The 17,869-nt window shown below is 37.5% G+C and overlaps 2 protein-coding genes across 3 annotated transcripts in view; both read right to left on the bottom strand.

Moving 5' to 3' along the window:
* Positions 1 to 2,749, bottom strand: part of bmpr1bb (bone morphogenetic protein receptor, type IBb) — a 47,135-nt gene extending 44,386 nt beyond the window's left edge. The window contains exon 1 of the mRNA XM_055040140.1: positions 2,607 to 2,749. The gene's annotated coding sequence lies outside the window, so the exon portion shown is untranslated. The remainder of the gene's footprint in view (positions 1 to 2,606) is intronic.
* Positions 2,750 to 4,580: 1,831 nt separating this feature from the next.
* The window catches only part of pdlim5b (PDZ and LIM domain 5b), a 39,474-nt gene continuing 26,185 nt past the window's right edge, over positions 4,581 to 17,869 (bottom strand). Inside the window, exons 5-14 of one of the 2 annotated variants that reach the window (XM_055040283.1) lie at positions 17,744 to 17,766; positions 16,961 to 16,987; positions 15,795 to 15,949; positions 14,269 to 14,293; positions 12,226 to 12,383; positions 7,329 to 7,509; positions 7,064 to 7,244; positions 5,748 to 5,868; positions 5,544 to 5,659; positions 4,581 to 5,452 (exon numbers count right to left, since the gene is read on the bottom strand). In XM_055040283.1, coding sequence (XP_054896258.1) covers positions 5,363 to 5,452; positions 5,544 to 5,659; positions 5,748 to 5,868; positions 7,064 to 7,244; positions 7,329 to 7,509; positions 12,226 to 12,383; positions 14,269 to 14,293; positions 15,795 to 15,949; positions 16,961 to 16,987; positions 17,744 to 17,766 — 1,077 coding nt within the window. In that variant the 3' untranslated portion in view covers positions 4,581 to 5,362. The remainder of the gene's footprint in view (positions 5,453 to 5,543; positions 5,660 to 5,747; positions 5,869 to 7,063; positions 7,245 to 7,328; positions 7,510 to 12,225; positions 12,384 to 14,268; positions 14,294 to 15,794; positions 15,950 to 16,960; positions 16,988 to 17,743; positions 17,767 to 17,869) is intronic. The other variant, XM_055040281.1, reaches the window with a different exon arrangement.

Raw genomic sequence — 17,869 nt, 5'->3', positions numbered from 1 at the left:
TTTCTTATCTGATCTTTCTCAACCTGTGATAATCAACTTTCACCAATTTAATTTTTTTTTGAAAGAAAACAACCAAAAAATATATATCTAAGTACCGGCACTAAAAAGAAGCACCACAACTTCCCTCCCATTATTGTTATTTTCTGATGGCACTTATGGTTTGGAAAACATTTGCTAAAAATCTGCTGATTTTAGCTAATTACTCACTGCTTCTCAATGAATAATATTAGGACTGAATGCAAAGTGGCAGACACATAGAAAGAGGCCTTTAGGATGCTGAACTCTCAGTATACCTCAGTATGAAATGATCTTTCAGGGTGTGCTGATTGAAGAGGATAAACCAAAGGAAGTACAGTATATGAAAGGCTATAATGGTCTGCCAGCTGGAAAAGACATTAAGTAATATGTCTGGTACTGAACTCTTGTCCATCTGTGTCTCGCCACACTAATGTTTCTGTCCATTATCACTATGATCGCATTACATGAGAATGATTTTACAAACTTAACTTTTTAGGGCCTCCTTATGGAGTTTTAACCCACTTCTTAGTTAAAAAGCATCACTTTTATACATGTGATCAACACTTGTTCAGACCTTGAAAACTGCTTCTTTCTAGTTTGTTAATATGCAGCAAATCATCTCTGCCTGGATTGGCTGAAGGTGCTTCCTGCAATTATAGGGGAGGAAACCAGGGTGAGAGGTCAGAGCATGCTAAGTTTAGCCCCGTGGACAAGCCCAGACACAGGCGGGTTATCTTCCAAGATAAAGAGTAGTTGTTTTTAAGCATTTGTCCACGTCAGGAAGTGAATCTTTGTGAGGGTGTTTATGTGAGTAAGAGGCCCCAAGGAATAGTACGCCCAAAGAGGAGCAGGTACTTTTCTACAGGTGTAGTTTAATTAAAAACCAACAATGTCTTGAACTTTATCACATTTTTTTAGGTTAGTCAAAAACTTCAAATTTGATAGACCAAGACAATGTTACAAAGAGTAAACGCAAGTATTTTTGTCTTATTTACAAATAATGAGAAGTGTGCAATGCATTTGTATTCTGTGCTCTTGAGAAAACACTTCTAAGAGTCACTTTTAGCTGCAATTACAACTGCAAGTTTTTGGGGTGGTATGTCTCAGTCAGCTTTGCAGATTTAAAGAGTTTGAACACAATTTTCTTTAAGGTTTTTTTTGGGGGGGGTCAGATTCTCCAGTAGAAACAAATCTGTACTTTACCTAGATCATGTCATCACGCCAGACTAATTTGACCAGTTTAGCCATAGTAACATTCTAGTTGTATAATGTTCATGGCTCGCCTTGCTGGAAGGTGAATTTCATTCCCAGCCTGCTATTAGAGGGTTTTCAACCCTCTAATAGCACCTTTCTCCCAGGATCACCCTCTATGATGCTGCCACTGGTTCAGCTGCAACATGGCATATGTAATGTATGTTTTCCATCACACATGCCATGTTGCAGCTGAACCAGACTTTCTTGACTTTCTATAGATATCGAAATGCATAAAAATAAAACTGTCATTAGACTTAACTACTTAGTATCTATTACATAAAATCAAAATGATAAAACATAATGAAGTTTGCAGTTGTAATGTGACCAAATGTGAACAATTTATTCAACATGAGATGCAGAAATGTTATGTTTCAGCTTCTGACGGTTTTAGGACCATGCCTACAAGTAGACCTGTTCAGTGCTGAGCACACTGAAGTATTTGAGGTTAGGAGTCTGCGGTAGACCACAAAGAGTTTCCTTGCCAGGCACCCTCACTTGACGTGCCATCCTAATAGTGTAAGCCAAAAGTGTGGGTGTTACCCCAAGCATTACAAGCTCCGAGCCAAGAGCTGGGCGGAGGTGCGCTCTCTTTCTCAGTGTTTTATTAACATTGTATCCAAAACACTAAGCTGTGATCCAACAAGCTTCCCCAAGCTTTGGGGTTTGACTGTTGCTGATGGATTCAGTCAACACCTCACACCTTGGAGGTGGAAGCAGGTTACATGTTGCCTCTTCTGGGATCAGAGAAGCTGATGTTACCCACCATGCATCAGGTTCGGTTTGCTGCCTTGCAGAAAACAGATTTTATGTCCTGCATTTGACAAATGTTTTTGAGTAACTTGGTGAAATTAAACAGAAGTGATAAGCAAGCACAGGCATCGTGTTATCAGATTCGTATCTCAGAGGCAATAAACCAGCTTCAGATCAAATGTCTGCAGGTACAGTTCGTCTGGTCTCTCAATAAGAGTTGAAACAATAAATGGACAAAATGTAAGTTAAAAACACTTAAAAAGACCATGTGCAGCGTTTCTAGCCATCGTGTAAAAGACTCAAGATCTAACATGAGCATGGTGGCAGATCCAATTAATAGCAAGATTAAGTTATCTTAATTATGACTCCAACGCGCTGATTGGCATAATTCTGCGCAACAAGACGAGAACACCACTGAGTGACAAGCGTCCTCTTCCTCGCGGATTGATAACAGCGTGCGGAATCCCATTGATCAGCTGCTGCCAGCTCCTCAGCTGAATCCTAATGAGCAGCACCGAAACCAAACTCCGGCCAGCTTTCCGTTTTCACCGGAGAAAGCTACAAAGACAGCCGCGCTCCTTTACCTTCTCCTGTTTGCTCGAAACTCCGCTCGGTCAGACCCAGCTTCACTCCGACCGGATCCTCGGTTTCCTTTCATTTGCGCGTGCTTTTCTGTCTCGCAACAGTTTTCCAAGTGTGGGGATACCACGGGTTAGAATCTCGTGTCTTTACCCTCTGCCCGCACGCGCACACGTCTTGCAGCAGTGCGCGTTCGCAAACTCAGCTCACGTGAGCAGGGCTCTGTAATAGCGACACCCATTGAAGCGGTGGGTTTTTTTTAAAACAGGGTAGCAAAAATATTAAAAACAAAGCGACGCATGTCCATAATGCAAGCAAACATTTTAAGTTGTTTAACAGGGACGACCTCAAGCTGTCTGAGGGCCTAACCGGCTTTCAATCTGGGGGGCCCCTTTCAAGTTTACCCACCAGTCACATACTATCAATCTCCCTTTTTATTTGGGTCCATTTAAAAAAAATTAAGACCTTATAGTACTTATTTTCTTCACACACCAACCTGCCTTGATTCTAACGATGTACATTTACTGGTTGTTTGGGGTCAGGAAATATGTTTCGTAACTAATGTAGGCCTATATCTCATTAATCACTCAATTAAATCAACTTTTAAATTATTATTTACTGATTTCATAATTTCCCTGAAATTTGGTTGTTGTGAATTTATTTTTGTAGTGCAAGAAAAATATTGAGAAACTACACTATCAAGACTTAATCACTACATGCTTTTTTTTTAATGATCCATACAGTTAAATAAGACAAAATGAACATATTTCCACTTTTGATTTGCACTACTGCTTCTACAGTTAGCTTTCCAACAATACATTAATAATGACTGAATGTCGATGTGTTTTGCTCGACAATTACACGATTTCATTTAAATCATGTGTACTTTAAAATAGAACTTATTTAAAAACATTTTTGATATTTTAAGCATTTAATTTCCATCATCACTACAGAGCATGACTGAGCTTTGTAGCCTGGAGCATGGGCAGACATTCATTGGGTTCTTAAATATACTTTAGGTAAATATTAGTGGAGTTTTAGGTAAATATTATTCTCCCATTTATTCTGTTCCATTTGGCAAAGGTACATTTCTGGAGGGGGACATCAGCTCAAATAATGCCACCATCAACTAATCGTTCTGTCTTCTGCTACACATTTTTTCAAGATCATCAAAATAATCCTACATCAGTTCATTACTTTTTTTTATCTGCTGTGTCTTCTCAAAGACTGCCCAATTGGTCGTGGCAAATGGGTGCTTACTGAGCTAGATCTGCTGGGTTTTTCTTACTGCCAGTAGGTAGTTATTTGTCTCTTGCTATTGCTACATGCATCCTTGACATGAGGGAGTAAAGGACAACTGATTTTCTGCTGTGGCTAAATATAAGCCAATGCTTCAAGACAATGACTCAATGCAATTTGCTGGGTTTTCTTAAATATACACTTAAGGTACTTTGAATAAATAACTCGGCTTACTGTACAGATTGATAACTAGGATCAATTGGAATGCATGTGTAACTGAATTAAATTTTTTGGTAAAGTGCCTCAAAACATTTACTGTAAATTTAATTTAATTGATTTAAATTGAATGCACTATTTAACAATGCACTATTTAACTCTGTTAAATAGTGCATTCAATTTAAAATCAAAGTTGAAAAAAAAATACAGTGTGCATAAAATATTCTCCCCAATGATAACATTTAGCACCAGAAATCAAAAAAATTTCTTCTAAATAATGACAACTTTCTACCTTTGAAGCTTTTCTTTCCTACTACACGCCCGAAGCAATTCTGGGTTAGCAGAGGGGGATGTAGCCCTAACGGTGAATTATAGGGTGCAGGTCTTTAAAATAATTTCAGAATGCTGAGAAAATATTTTCTGCCATGCTTAGTCACCAACAATGCATGTCCTCCTTACCATTTTGAATCAGTTAAGATAGAAAAAGTGTTGGAAAAAAAACATTAGGTGTTAAATAAAGAGTCTACCAGTTACAAAATACTTTATTTTAATGAAGCAAAATCCATCCCTTAAATCACATTCCTGCTTGAAATGGCACACCTTTTGATAAAATAATTCTTTTTCAAAATGCATTTTAATGAAAGGCACTAGCTGAAAACAAAAGTGTTTTGTTCATATTACATGAAAACAAAACATTACAATCATCCAAGTGATCTGCTGATGAAGGTTGAAAAAATACTCTCAAATTCAGAAATAATTAAACCTGAACCTATGCACGATACTAAAAGCTGTCTAGAGGTAATGAATAACTTTAGGAAATACATATATACCATGATGCAACCATAACACTTCCTGCTAAACCTCCAGAACACACAGACTTGCACATAAATATGTTTTTCACTCAACATTAAATAGTTTTCACTTACAAATCTTGCAATAGCTGTACTTTTACCAGATGTAGCTTTCATACAAAAGTGTATTGTAATGACACCCTAATGGGCTCAGTAGGTCACTGCATGAGTTCTGGATAAAACAAATAAACCACAATTAGCTCTCTCACCCAAATGCTAACAGTGAACTGAAATTAAGTTGGAATATTTAGCTAAAGAGTTTTAAGCAATAAGAACAGCACACCAAAAATATACTACAAAGGATTTGAAACTAAACTTAGTGATTTGTTTCACCAACTGTTATGTTACCAAAATCCACAAACTGGTAGACCAGATCGTTTCTTGTTCAGGTATTAATCCAAAATCTCATAGAATCCCAAACTGCATCTCATAAAATTCTGCAGCCATAGGACGAATCAGATGTTGACAGAGTGAGCATGTTTCTTGCATAAGGGCTTGTCCTTCTTGGAGAAGAAAGGTTGGCCTTCCAGGCTGGTGGAGCAAACCTGCAAAGACAGTCAAACATTTACACAGATGTGTTACTTACACGGAACAAGTAAGAATGTCACTGGCTGAAAGGAGTCTTCCCAGACTTACCACACACACAAAACAGGTGTCATGCCAGGTAAAACCCAGCGCCTCCAGGAACTTGTCTCCGGCCTCAATGGGGAAGTCGCAGCCATGGCAGTTGGTCCCAAACATGGTGTAGTAGTCTGTTTGTTCATTGCATTAACATAATATTAGTCTGTTTGAAATGCATAAGGATTTTCCTGGTTTCACATTAGGATGTGTTTTCCGTACCTCTTTCACAGTATGGCTGTCCGTCCTCCATGTGAAATGTGTTGCCTCTGATTGGCTGGTGGCAGGCAGCGCAGACAAAACAGGACACATGCCAGGTCTGCTTCAGGGCATTCATGACTTCCTGCAAGGGGGAATGAAAAAGCAAGAGAAGCCATTCCTGAAGTTAGCACCGCATTAAAGTGAATGTATTCAGATCTTTATTAAGAACATTTACTAGTTGCTAAATTTTATAAACAAAATTCTGAACACACAATAACAAAAGTTCTGTTCAGTTCTTGAAACTATTTTAGAAATCTGCCCAAATGTATGCAACTTGAATGGGTGACTCTTTTCTGCTATTTAGCAATAAGCACCACAACTACTGCTGAACATTAAAAAACAATCCTGATTTGTTTTGTTGCAACAGACAGGGCAGCTATAACAAAATGCACACAAAAAATATAGTATATAACAGAGAACATGAAAATGTTTAACAGTGTTAAATGCAACTATTTTTGCAGTTGCATAGCCTTACATTGGTGATAAAAAAATTTATTTAAGTGCATTTATTCAATGAGGAAAAGGTTTAAGGACAGAATAGTCATTTTTAAGAAACTCCTTGGTAGCATAAATGTTGGTACTTCCAACAAGCACAAACAAGTTTTGTTATGTGCACTTACCTTTTAAGATCAACACTAATTTGAACTTCCAATTTACCTCTATGTACTGTACAGAATACTGACCACAAGTCAAGAGAGCCCTTGCAAATGTATTGGTACTGAATGAATTGGTCTCTGTCCTCATAAATGTGAAAAATGGCAAAAAATTATTCAGGGTATAAAACTTCCTAGAAATTCAAAACATAATAGAAGACCCCGGGCTCTGGAGGATGTTGTAGAGGAACGGTCAAGTATTGTCTTTCTCTGATCAAACTCTGTGAGGGCATTGTGTTTAATAAAACAGAATTTAACAAAACAATTATTTCATAGAGTGGGATCCCCACACCACTAAATTTATGGGCACCAGTTAAAGATCGCATTTTTAGGACATTTTAGGTTGAGATTATAATAGTCCAATAGTGCATTATTTACACATCTTTGCAAGTGGCAAGAATAGTTTGTGGATGGCACAGTATATTACCATGATGAAAAAAATGTTTGACCAAAGAATCATGGTAACTTTTTGTCCTTTCAGATTTCTAAAAACATATCCCATTTTATAGCATATGAAATTTAACTAAATATTCACAAAATTAGAATGAACAATTTACGTTTTTATATAATTTCGAATTAAACATTTTAAACATACTAAACATTTTTATTTATTTAAATACCCACTCCGAGGATCTTCTGGTTGCAACTGGCACAGGTGGGAGCAAAGAACTGCTCGTAGCAATGCACACAGTACACCTGGTTCTTCTCTTCAACAAATCCCCGTTCTGCCAGGGAGGAGTGGCAGTGAGCGCAGTTGAATTCCTCAGGGTGCCAGGACATGCCCATGGCCACGAGGAATGGGCCTCTAGTAGGAGCAAAGTTGAGACATAAATTATTAAAAAATGTATTCAAAAGCTCTACACGTGCATATAGAGCTGCTTTGATGTACCTTATGACTTTGTTGCACTTGCAGCACATTGGGGTGCGGGTACCAGCAGGTATATGCTCAGCACGTTGCACCAAAGAGTTCAGATCTTCAGGATGTGGCTGTGGAGTGGGCCGGTCCGGTTCTTTCTGAGCAGGACTGACTATTTTCCCAAATGAGGGGCCTGCTCCCACTTTAGAAAAGCCTGAAGCAGAGAGAAGAGGGTGAGGTTCCAGATAAAAGAGGAGGAAAACAAAAACAAAACAAAATTAAAGCTGCAAGCAGCCTCGAACGGCCCTCGCAGCCAAGCGCCGCTCCGGCCTATTGCCACCGCGGGGTAAAAGCAACCGCCGCCTCACGCCAGCCACCACAGAAGCTCTCACGCAGTTTTCAGCTCCTCCGCCCGCACCGCGGAAGCTGTTGCTCAGATTCCATCAACGCTGGCCACGTGCTAACACAGAAGTTGTTGCGCAGTTTCCGCGCCCGTCCAACAGGCGGTACGCACTGATGCGTTCGGAGTCGCTCCTTGACGATGCAAAAAATGTGGTGCAGATTCATTGGTTTAGCGAGGAAATATAGCTGGCGGATTAATGTAGGACGCGCAGTGGAGTCAAAATATATTTCAATGCTGTTGTTCTCTTTAGAGGTCAACAAAGGTCATACGTATCCAATTTGGCGTCAGTCGGATGATCCACGTGTCATTTACAGCCGATCATATGCACATGACAAAGTATTACAGTTCGTCATTTTTCATCATTTTCAGCTGTGTTTCTAAAGAACTCTATTTCATTGTTGGAGTAATACTTACTCAGAGGCGAATTACTGAAATGGTTTGTAAGAAGTAAGAAAACGCTACATTTACTGCATGATTTAATTCAACAAAAATTATCTGAGACATTTTCTATCCTTTTAGAAATTTCATGGCAACGCTCTCACAAAGTTTTCACGCCATCCGCCCGTGGATCTGTTTGTCATTGGTGGAGGAACACTGACACCTACTGGCGAAATACTGATATTGTTCTTCATTCTGTTTATCTGCTGTTTCATTTGTGGAGCAATACTGACCCCAAGTGGCGAATTACTGAAATGGTTTATAAACGCCAAAAATGGGATCAAAATCTGAACTTCAATCTAAAATGGCTGACTTCCTCTGGGGTTTAGACCATGGCTCCAAGAGACTTTTTTGTAAGTCCTGACAAGGTACACACGTGTACAAAGTTTCGTAATTGTAGGTTAAAGCATGGCTTGGGGCTGATCATTTAAAATTTTCTAGGGCGCTATAGATAAATTAGGCCACAACCTACAAATATTGTGATGGATTCCTGTCGGGGAGTGGATGAACATCCATCCTTGTGAGTTTGGAGCAGCTGTGCCCAAAAATGTGGAATTGAGAGCCAAACGTATGGCGATGGCGTTACAGGTCACTTCGCCACGCCGCCACGCCCACCTACTCCATCGAAGCTGGTCTGGGTTGGAATCCTCAACACACCAACATGTCTTCTGTGTCTGGGCACAGTTTCATGTTGATGAGGTCAAAGGGGTCAGATAGCGACCGTTCAGAGTAAAACATTACACTTCCTTTTATCAGGGGGCGTGGCCTAAGTGATGTCATCATTCGACCATAGGGTATTGTAGGACACCCGATGATGATCAATCACAGAAACTTTGGTGCCTCTGTGAGTTTCTGTGTAGGAGATATAGCAGTTGATTTTTATGGGGAGTAGGTGAACTTTGACCCCTGCTAACCCCCCTTCAGCATTCTCAAAAACTCACCGTTTTGATAACTTTAGATGGGACATGCCTTATGAGCAGACTGACCGAGTTTGAAGCCGATCAATCGAAATCCCTGGGAGGAGTTCGATCAAATACGAAGGCTGCAAACTGCAAAAATGGGTCAAAATCCGAACTTCAATCCAAAATGGCCGACTTCCTGTGGGGTTTAGACCATGGCTCCAAGAGACTTTTTTGTAAGTCCTGACAAGGTACACACGTGTACAAAGTTTCGTAATTGTAGGTTAAAGCATGGCTTGGGGCTGATCATTTAAAGTTTTCTAGGGGGCGCTATAGAGAAATTAGGCCACGCCCACCAAATATTGTGATGGATTCCTGTCGGGGAGTGGATGAGGATCCATCTTTGTGAAATTGGAGCAGCTGGGCCCAAAAATGTGGAATTGAGAGCCAAACGTATGGCGATGGCGTTACAGGTCACTTCGCCACGCCGCCACGCCCATCTGCTCCATCGAAGCTGGTCGGGGTTGGAATCCTCAATACACCAACATGTTTTCTGTGTCTTGGCACAGTTTCATGTTGATGAGGTCAAAGGGGTCAGATAGCGACTGTTCACAGTAAAACATTACACTTCCTGTTCTCAGGGGCGTGGCCTAAGTGATGTCATCATTCGACCATAGGGTATTGTAGGGCAGCCGATGATGATCAATCACAGTAACTTTGTTGCCTCTGTGAGTTTCTGTGTAGGAGATATAGCAGTTTATTTTTTTTACGGCGAGTAGGTGAACTTTGACCCCTGCTAACCCCCCTTCAGCATACTCAAAAACTCACCGTTTTGATAACTTAGATGGGACATGCCTTATGAACAGACTGACCGAGTTTGAAGCCGGTCAATGGAAATCCCTAGGAGGAGTTCGATCAAATATGAAGGTAAACGGCTAAAATGGGCTCAAAATTGGACATTCAATCCAAAATGGCCGACTTCCTGTGATACTTGCACTATGACATTAATTGTAAATTTTGAGCATCTTGGGGAGCTCTACAAGTACCAAATTTCATGTCTCTAGGATAAAGTAAGTGAATAGCAAAGGGTCCTTTGAAAATTTGTAGGTGGCGCTATTGAGCCATTTTTTATGGGATTTTTGCAATGACCTTAAAATACAAAATTTTGAAACTCCCTTTACGCGTCCGCCAAGTTTGGTGAGTTTTTGAAAATGATAAAGCCCCCCAAAAAGGCCCCTCTTTAGGGGGGCAGAATAATAATAATAAGAAACAGTACAGAAACAATAGGCCTTCGCAGCGCTTAGCTGCTCGGGCCTAAAAACATCTGATATCAGAAGAGTGTGAAAAAGCTATAAAAAATTAAACTATTATTCTGCCTAAGCAAACAGTCAAGTGAACGGAATTATTTTTTTGCTTTTTCAGAAAGAAAAAAAAACATGCATTTAATAAATGAGTTTACATTAGTTCTGTAGGATTATTGGGTTTTATTCAATTAGATATGCATAAAATATTGCCAAATGATTGCCACATTTTTCATTTTAAACATGAATTCATTTTTAACATAAACATGTCTAAAAAAATAAAATCTAAAAATAAAAAATATATATATAAAATAATAAAATATAAAAAAATATGACCTTTTTTAAAGGACTATATTCATAAATGAAATCAAATCAAAATCACTGTTACCTAAATCTGCTGTACTCTCAATAATACCTATAAATTTAACATCTCAAATGGATATTTTAGTTAAACGTTCAATTTGCCATCAATACATCTTGTTTTCCTGGAGTGTAAATATGATATGACATTTTTACTCTGATCCACATTACAAAAGTCCAAAATATCTACTTTCCTAATCTTGTCCAAATCTAAATTTAGAGGAATTACTGAAAATGTTTAACACTCAAATATCTTTCCATCAGGCACACAGAGGAGGCTGTTTAGTGAGCAGGAAGAACTCTGTAGAGGTCATTGTTCAAACTGCAGCAAAAATGTTTAAAGTGAGATATCGCAATGATAAACCTTTCACAATTCTCTTAAAAAAAGTTTACATTTAATCAAGGTGGAAAGTGGGATCATGAAAAAATGGTGACAATATAAAATGTTTGCTTTTATTTGATTCGCATACATTAATGCTCGACATACAGCCAAAAAAAATAATAATTTCCTTCTTTTGGGGTTTTCTTCCAACTCAAATTTGAACATACAAAATATAGAGCATGAACTAATTGCATCAATTCCAACTTTTACATGAAGCAAGTATTGGAACATGAGGAATTTGTGCACAGACCTTTGAAAATGATTTTTCTATTTTATAATTTTACTGGACCTAACAAAGGATTTTCATTAAGTTTACTTCTGCATTGATTGCATTATAAAAGATGTTCATAAATGGGTTTAAGATAATGCAAAACATGCCTAAATAGGCTTCAGATTCTTCTGGAAAAAAAACACAGTTTTAACTCTTTGGAACTGTTTGTATGTGAGGAGTTAAGGAGGCTAAAGACCACAAACATCTCTTCTCATAACTCAAACATAGAACAAAGTCGCACTTTTAAATGGATACGGATGGCTAATTTGTGAAAATTACGTTTCATTCACGTTGAATAAATGAACAACTTGAAGCCTTGAGCGATCCACTTAAACGAATGAGATTCAAGCCTGTGTGTTAATCTGATAAATAAAAGCCAACAAAAGATCACTGTGTCCTCAGCCTCTCTCCCTCTCTCTGTGTGGCATTTCTTGAGGAAAACATGGTGGGGAAACACAGCACATCTGTTCACGTGTGAAGGTCCACTTGTTATTAGTATTACTAATAATGATGGATGCCTCTGAGCAAATATTTGCACTGGCTGGCTCCAGGTCTCGTGGCAGGGATCGCAGCATTTCATGAGCCACTTTCACACAAAATAAAATCCATAATTCTCACATTAACAATCTATTTGACTGAGGGAATCTTGGGAAAAGCCAATAATCTGAGCTCATTAAGTGAATACCTCCAGTTTTTATAGAGCCCATAATCTTAAATGGCTTAGTGTCAGGTATTAAACCTGCTATAAAAGTTATAGCTAAATAGCAGCGGTGTGAAAGAATGAGGCTGCCCTCTACAGGCTGAAAGAAGCCAATCCATCTTAATGTCCGAGTACAGGCGTTGTGCAGTGAGGGCAATGCGTGTGCATGTGTGTACCTGCTAAACCTCCAGGCTGGAGGTTCTTATTTTGAGCAGGAGTCTTAAATGTGGATCCAGGGACTACACTGCCATTCCTGGGAGCTGCTGCAGAATTGGAATACGTTTTTGCAGCAGACGATGTGTGAACACTGGGGGTGGTTTGGTCAACTGCTTCTCTACAAAACAGATACACACTTCAAATGAAGACACACTCAGTTTGATAATACAAAAACACTTAACTTCATCCGTATTTCAATACTGCATACCACAGAGAGTGGAAAACAGAAACGTGTAGCTGTTTGTGTTTTATAAAATAAAGACCAACAATACCAATATCAGCTAACAGGAATAAGTTTTAATAGAGACATGTTACTGTGACCTGGCCGAGTGTAGGCTGGATTCTTTAAATGTAGAAAAAAATGCTTTAAAAAATGTAAATCATATTGCACATGGATAAAGAGCCTTGCAAAAATATGATACTTTTTCCACATTTTGTGACATACAAAAACATGATTTTAACTCATTTTTACCATTTACAAATCTGAAGTATGGCATATAGCTACACTCAGACCATTTACCCCTAAATAAACCAACAGACTGTCAATTAGTAAGCAAAGTCCATCTGATTTAATATTAGAAAACACAATATAGTTGTCCATCACTATTGTGAAACAGTGCATTTGCAGCATCATGCTGTGGGGATTCATTTCTTCAGCAGGGACAGAGTTTATGGTTAAGCTACGAAGACCTAATGCAGACTGATGCAAATTTTTGGGGCATGCTGTTGTCATATTGCTAAAGTTCATGACCAATGAGCATTTACAAAAGAAGATGCAGATGAATATGTTCTAAATACAAACCCACCTTTGTATATTTCTTTCTTGTTTTAGAATAAAAAACAAATTTCTAATGCTGGTTTGATAAAGTAGAAAATACATTCTAAAAGAAGAGCAACTCTGTGAACATTTGACAACTTTAAACTTTAACCATGTTTTTTTTTTGTATTGCCGTTCAATAATATGGTTCAATAATGCTTCATAAAAGCATAAAAGCTGATTTTGCATCTACTTAGATAGGTCTGAACAAGGTTAAAGGAGGAGAAAAAAAGCCAAGGAGATGAGAAGAAAGCAGAAAAGAAGTTTATTCAGAAAATAGATGGCAAATGAAAGATTAGAAGGAAAAAAATGACAGACATGTTCAGAAAATTCAGGAATATAAAACAGAAAATAATAAAAGCACAGATTTACAGAATGTGCAACCTCTGCAAACAAACACTGCAAAAATAATTTGCTACCATTTATCTAAATGTAGACATTTTCTTTAAGCATGCATCAATGGGAACATCATTGTGTGCCGTTTCATCCATTTTGTACTTCGGTACAAAAAGAGACTACGGAAGTCAGTTCTGCTCAAAAAAATTTAATTAAACAATAGACAAAACAAGCGCTGTACTACTGTACATTTAGCACTCGTGCTGAAACACCGTGGTGCCAGTCTTTCAGCTTGTTGTACTTGTGTCCTACAACTTGTGGATCCACCTTGCTCACTCTGATTTGCACAAAAGGACATAATAAAGAGAGAAGAAAAAAGTTGGACCGTTAAGGTGGCAGAGCAGAAGTCAAAGATTTTACAAGAGGAATTAATTGAGGAAAAAACAATAGGCTTAGAGAATGATTTATTTTTATAGTCTCAGAGAAATATAAGAAACTAATCAAATAGTGACTGGTTGGCAATGCTTGAAGATCCTTATTTAATAAAAGTTTACATTGGGAACAACAATGGAAACCACAAAAATGGTCAACACCACCTTTCTTTGCACTCCTACTGAAATGTTTTCTGTTTAAAAGTCATTTAAACAGTAAAACACCACCCTAGATCAATAAATCTTGGAAATATTCTTTTGTGAACATTTACCAGCCAAATAATAAATGCAACTGAACCATATCAAATTTCAACAAGTGTTCCTGCAAAATAATTGTTTTGCACAATATTAATGTGCCACTAAAAGTAGTACAAGTCAAAGAAGCACATTTATTAGACTTAAGAAAAAGCACTACTTACTTTTTTCCATTTTCTGGCATTTGTTCTACAGGAGGAAAGAAAAAAAGCACCAATAAATTTACCACCATATGGAAAATTAGCACTAAGCTTTCATGAAAGATACATACATAACAAAACGTACATTAAAAAATTTTTAAATCATAGCTTTGTTGGTTATTTTTGAAATATTGCAGTTGGTATTGCAATTTTTTTTTACATTTATGCAAGCATCTACACCATCAAAGCATTTTATATTTCTAAGACAAAGAGCACGTCACAGGTTTTCCTGCACACATTTACACACATTCAAACTTGTTCAATAAATACCAAGAGAGCAGCAGCACATATAGCTGGGCTATAAAAAAATGAAGAAATGCTGGAAGTTTTTGCAACAGCTTTTATTACCAATAATTAAAATGAATTTGGGACGATTTCTATTCTGTTCCGAAAAACCTATGGTACCTCACATTAACTCAAGGAATGACGAGAAAAGAGAATATTATGCAGAGTCTGCAGTTCTCCTTACAATGTTTGAGAACTGACACTGAGGTCTGCAGTGAGCTGCTTCACATTAGTGTTATATGAAGTGAACCAAGTTCATGCACGATAAGCAGTCCAACCCACAATTGGTTTTACCTCAAACATTATGGTTGAAGTCGCCACACAAAGTTTCTATTAAATTAAGCATTGGGATTGGGTTAGCCACACCATAAAATTAATCTCTTTGCTGTGGACCAGGGGTCTGCAAACTTTGCAACTTAAAGAGACCTTTTTTTGCTCTCAGTCCTGTTAAATAAAACTAATTTGGAGCTGCAAGTGTTATGTGATCTTTTGAAAGACATATTATGTCTTTCAAAAGACATAACATGTCTTTTGAAAGACATATTGTTTTTGATAAATATCTACTACAGAAAATGTGTTGCCATTTTAAAGAACTGCTATAAGTTTCTAAAAACTCCTTTTGCAAACTGTTCATTATCAGAATAGTGAAATATTTACACTGATAAATAATCAAATAACATGGTATGCAGGTTTCTTTGCATAGGGTCACACAAAGAAACCTAGGCTTTCTTGTTTCACCATATTTTTTGGCTCATGTGTTAAATAGTCTGACACTTGCTAAAAAAATTACAATTCACCATAAAGATGCAATTTCTTCAGCAATGGGACTTTGCTAGTACTTCTTGGCAAGAGCTGAACATTGGGGAATTAAAACAAAACAAGAAAATATTTCAATTTCATCTAACTTCAACCAAAACCAGTGATCGGTCTACTTCATGATATTGGATATCTATGATTTTGAAAATAACAGTGTGGGTTCCAACCACATTTAATTTGCAGTTAAAATACAAATAGCTTAATTTATATAGAAATACAACTTATTTTTGATTGAGTGCAATCTACATGTACTGTGGAGTTATAACGAATCTAAAAGAAAAAAACAGCTATAAGTTATTTCAGACAGCAGCACGTTTTTGAAAATAACCCATAATCATAAAGTCTTACAAATACTCATTTGAAACTATTAAGCTGAGATCAGTGCTCACCGTTCTCAGTGCCAGTCATTTGTGCGAGGATGCGGAAGGAGCGAGACTGGGAGGTACCGGTCCGTGGGTGCCAGTCCTCCGTGTCTTCAATAAGACGCTTTTTGCTGGCGTCACTCAGAGGGGACACGCTCTTTTCAGGCTCCACAACAGCTTTCCTGTGCAGCAAAATAGGACATAAGTAACTTGTAATTTTGATTTGAATGGCTATCATCTAGATTACAGGTTTCAAACTCCAGATCCGAAGGATGGTATATTGCATCACTTAGATGCGTCTCTGCAGATATCACAATACCAAGTTGTTGTTATGACTCTATAAAAACTTGAGTATATAATGTAATAATTCAGTCCTTTGATTCAGATTTATTGGACCTGGGGCACATCAGAAAGATGCACAACATAAGGAACGTGGTCACTGTAAAAAGAAAAGGCCGAAGGTATAAAGTCTTTATTCTTGGTGTCTAATTACTCACTCAGTTTGTAAACAATAAAAACATACTGCATTGCTGTGACTTATTCTTGTCAGATCAACTATTGCTACAAAAGAAATTTGAAAAATGCAAGGAAATGTCAACTGTAACAGGAGATCATTGGAAGCAGATTCAGAGAGAATATTGTTCTACTTTAAGTCCCGAGAGTGGCATAGTACCAATTGTGTTTGGGTCACAGTGGTATACTTTTTTGAATATGCTCTAAAATAGATCAGTTTGTTCATTAAATAAATAGAAAAAGCATAAATATATATATATTTTTTAATAAATAGATGTGTGCCATTTAAACTGTCCTCCCTCCCCTTAAAATAAAACTATATAGAACTAATGCTCGATATTTTTTCTGTCAGCAGTTCCAGATGTCACATAATGCACAACACACTAGATATGCATCAACTGACTGGACAGAAACTGGTGATAAATTCGTCAAAACCAGATGCATAAAACTTTGTTTCCTGTTCATCAAATACAGCATGTGTTTTTAGGTAGTTTTTAAGACTTCAGTACCAAAAGAAATAAAAATTAATAAATTTATGGTTTGATGCATAAGCAGAGATGTCTTTCGTATTCATTCAATACAAGTAGCTCAATACTACTAACACTTCATTGTTTCTGTTTGACAATTTATATTATGCACATGGAAAAAACATAGGCTTGCAGCAATCAGAACTCAGTTACCTCCTAGGTGTAGCTGCAGGTGGAGTTCTGCAGGTAGAGAGTGAAAAGACGAACGAGGAGAGAAAACACAGAAAGAATCCAACATTTACAAACACAGAGAGAAAAAAGTGAAGAATTGGAAATTAGGAATACTATTAGAAAGAAACTAAATGTTATCTTGAAAAAAATTTCAAAAAGTGAATCTTCAAAAAAAAAAAAAAATAAATAAAACAATCTTTAGCAAAGTCAAGAGCTAGTGAAAACTTGTTATAACAGCAAAACTGAAAGGGAAAATCTTATAATAGTGAATAAATGTGAGTCAGTGCTGCACCACCAGGTGGTAGTAATGGGCTTTCAATTATCTGTATATTATCCAGAGGCCCTTTCAAACTGCGAACAGTTTGAAACAAGCATTTTCCTCTGCTTGTGTTTAAGTAAAACATAAATAAAATCAAAAACATGTTGTATTATCCTTATTCTAACGCAACTACACAGATGAAACACCAACCTTCAATAAGCTGATAGTGGTTACAGCCAAGCCAATCAGGTGCAGAAGCAAATGCCAAACACAGATGTTCCTAAGTGCATAAATAAAGATCTAAGGCTGTTCCACCAATTAGTGTCCATGGAGGTTTTAGATAATGAATATTTACTGGGTTGTTTTTACTTTAAAGTAAGGTTCTCATGTTAGCAGATGAGGTTTGTGATGTGTAAGCATGCTTTAATATAATCATAACCCAGAAAGATGTGGAGGCTGTAATCACAAGCTACTGCAGCAACCACGTTATTAATCATAGCACTAACTTTGTGTTTGTCTCGTCCTCATCCTGTGGGGGGAAAAAATAGTGCATGGAAAAGAATTAAAGCAAAGAACGAAGAGGAACAAATTTGAGAGAATGTACTTCAAGAAAAACTAATCAGAAAAAGGAA

Source organism: Poeciliopsis prolifica, unplaced genomic scaffold (assembly GCF_027474105.1).
Source record: "Poeciliopsis prolifica strain line A6 unplaced genomic scaffold, Auburn_PproV2 SCAFFOLD015, whole genome shotgun sequence".
In the NCBI taxonomy this organism is placed as follows: Eukaryota; Metazoa; Chordata; class Actinopteri; order Cyprinodontiformes; family Poeciliidae; genus Poeciliopsis; species Poeciliopsis prolifica.
Note: the sequence above shows the minus strand (reverse complement) of the source record. Positions and strands in the feature narration are given on the sequence as shown.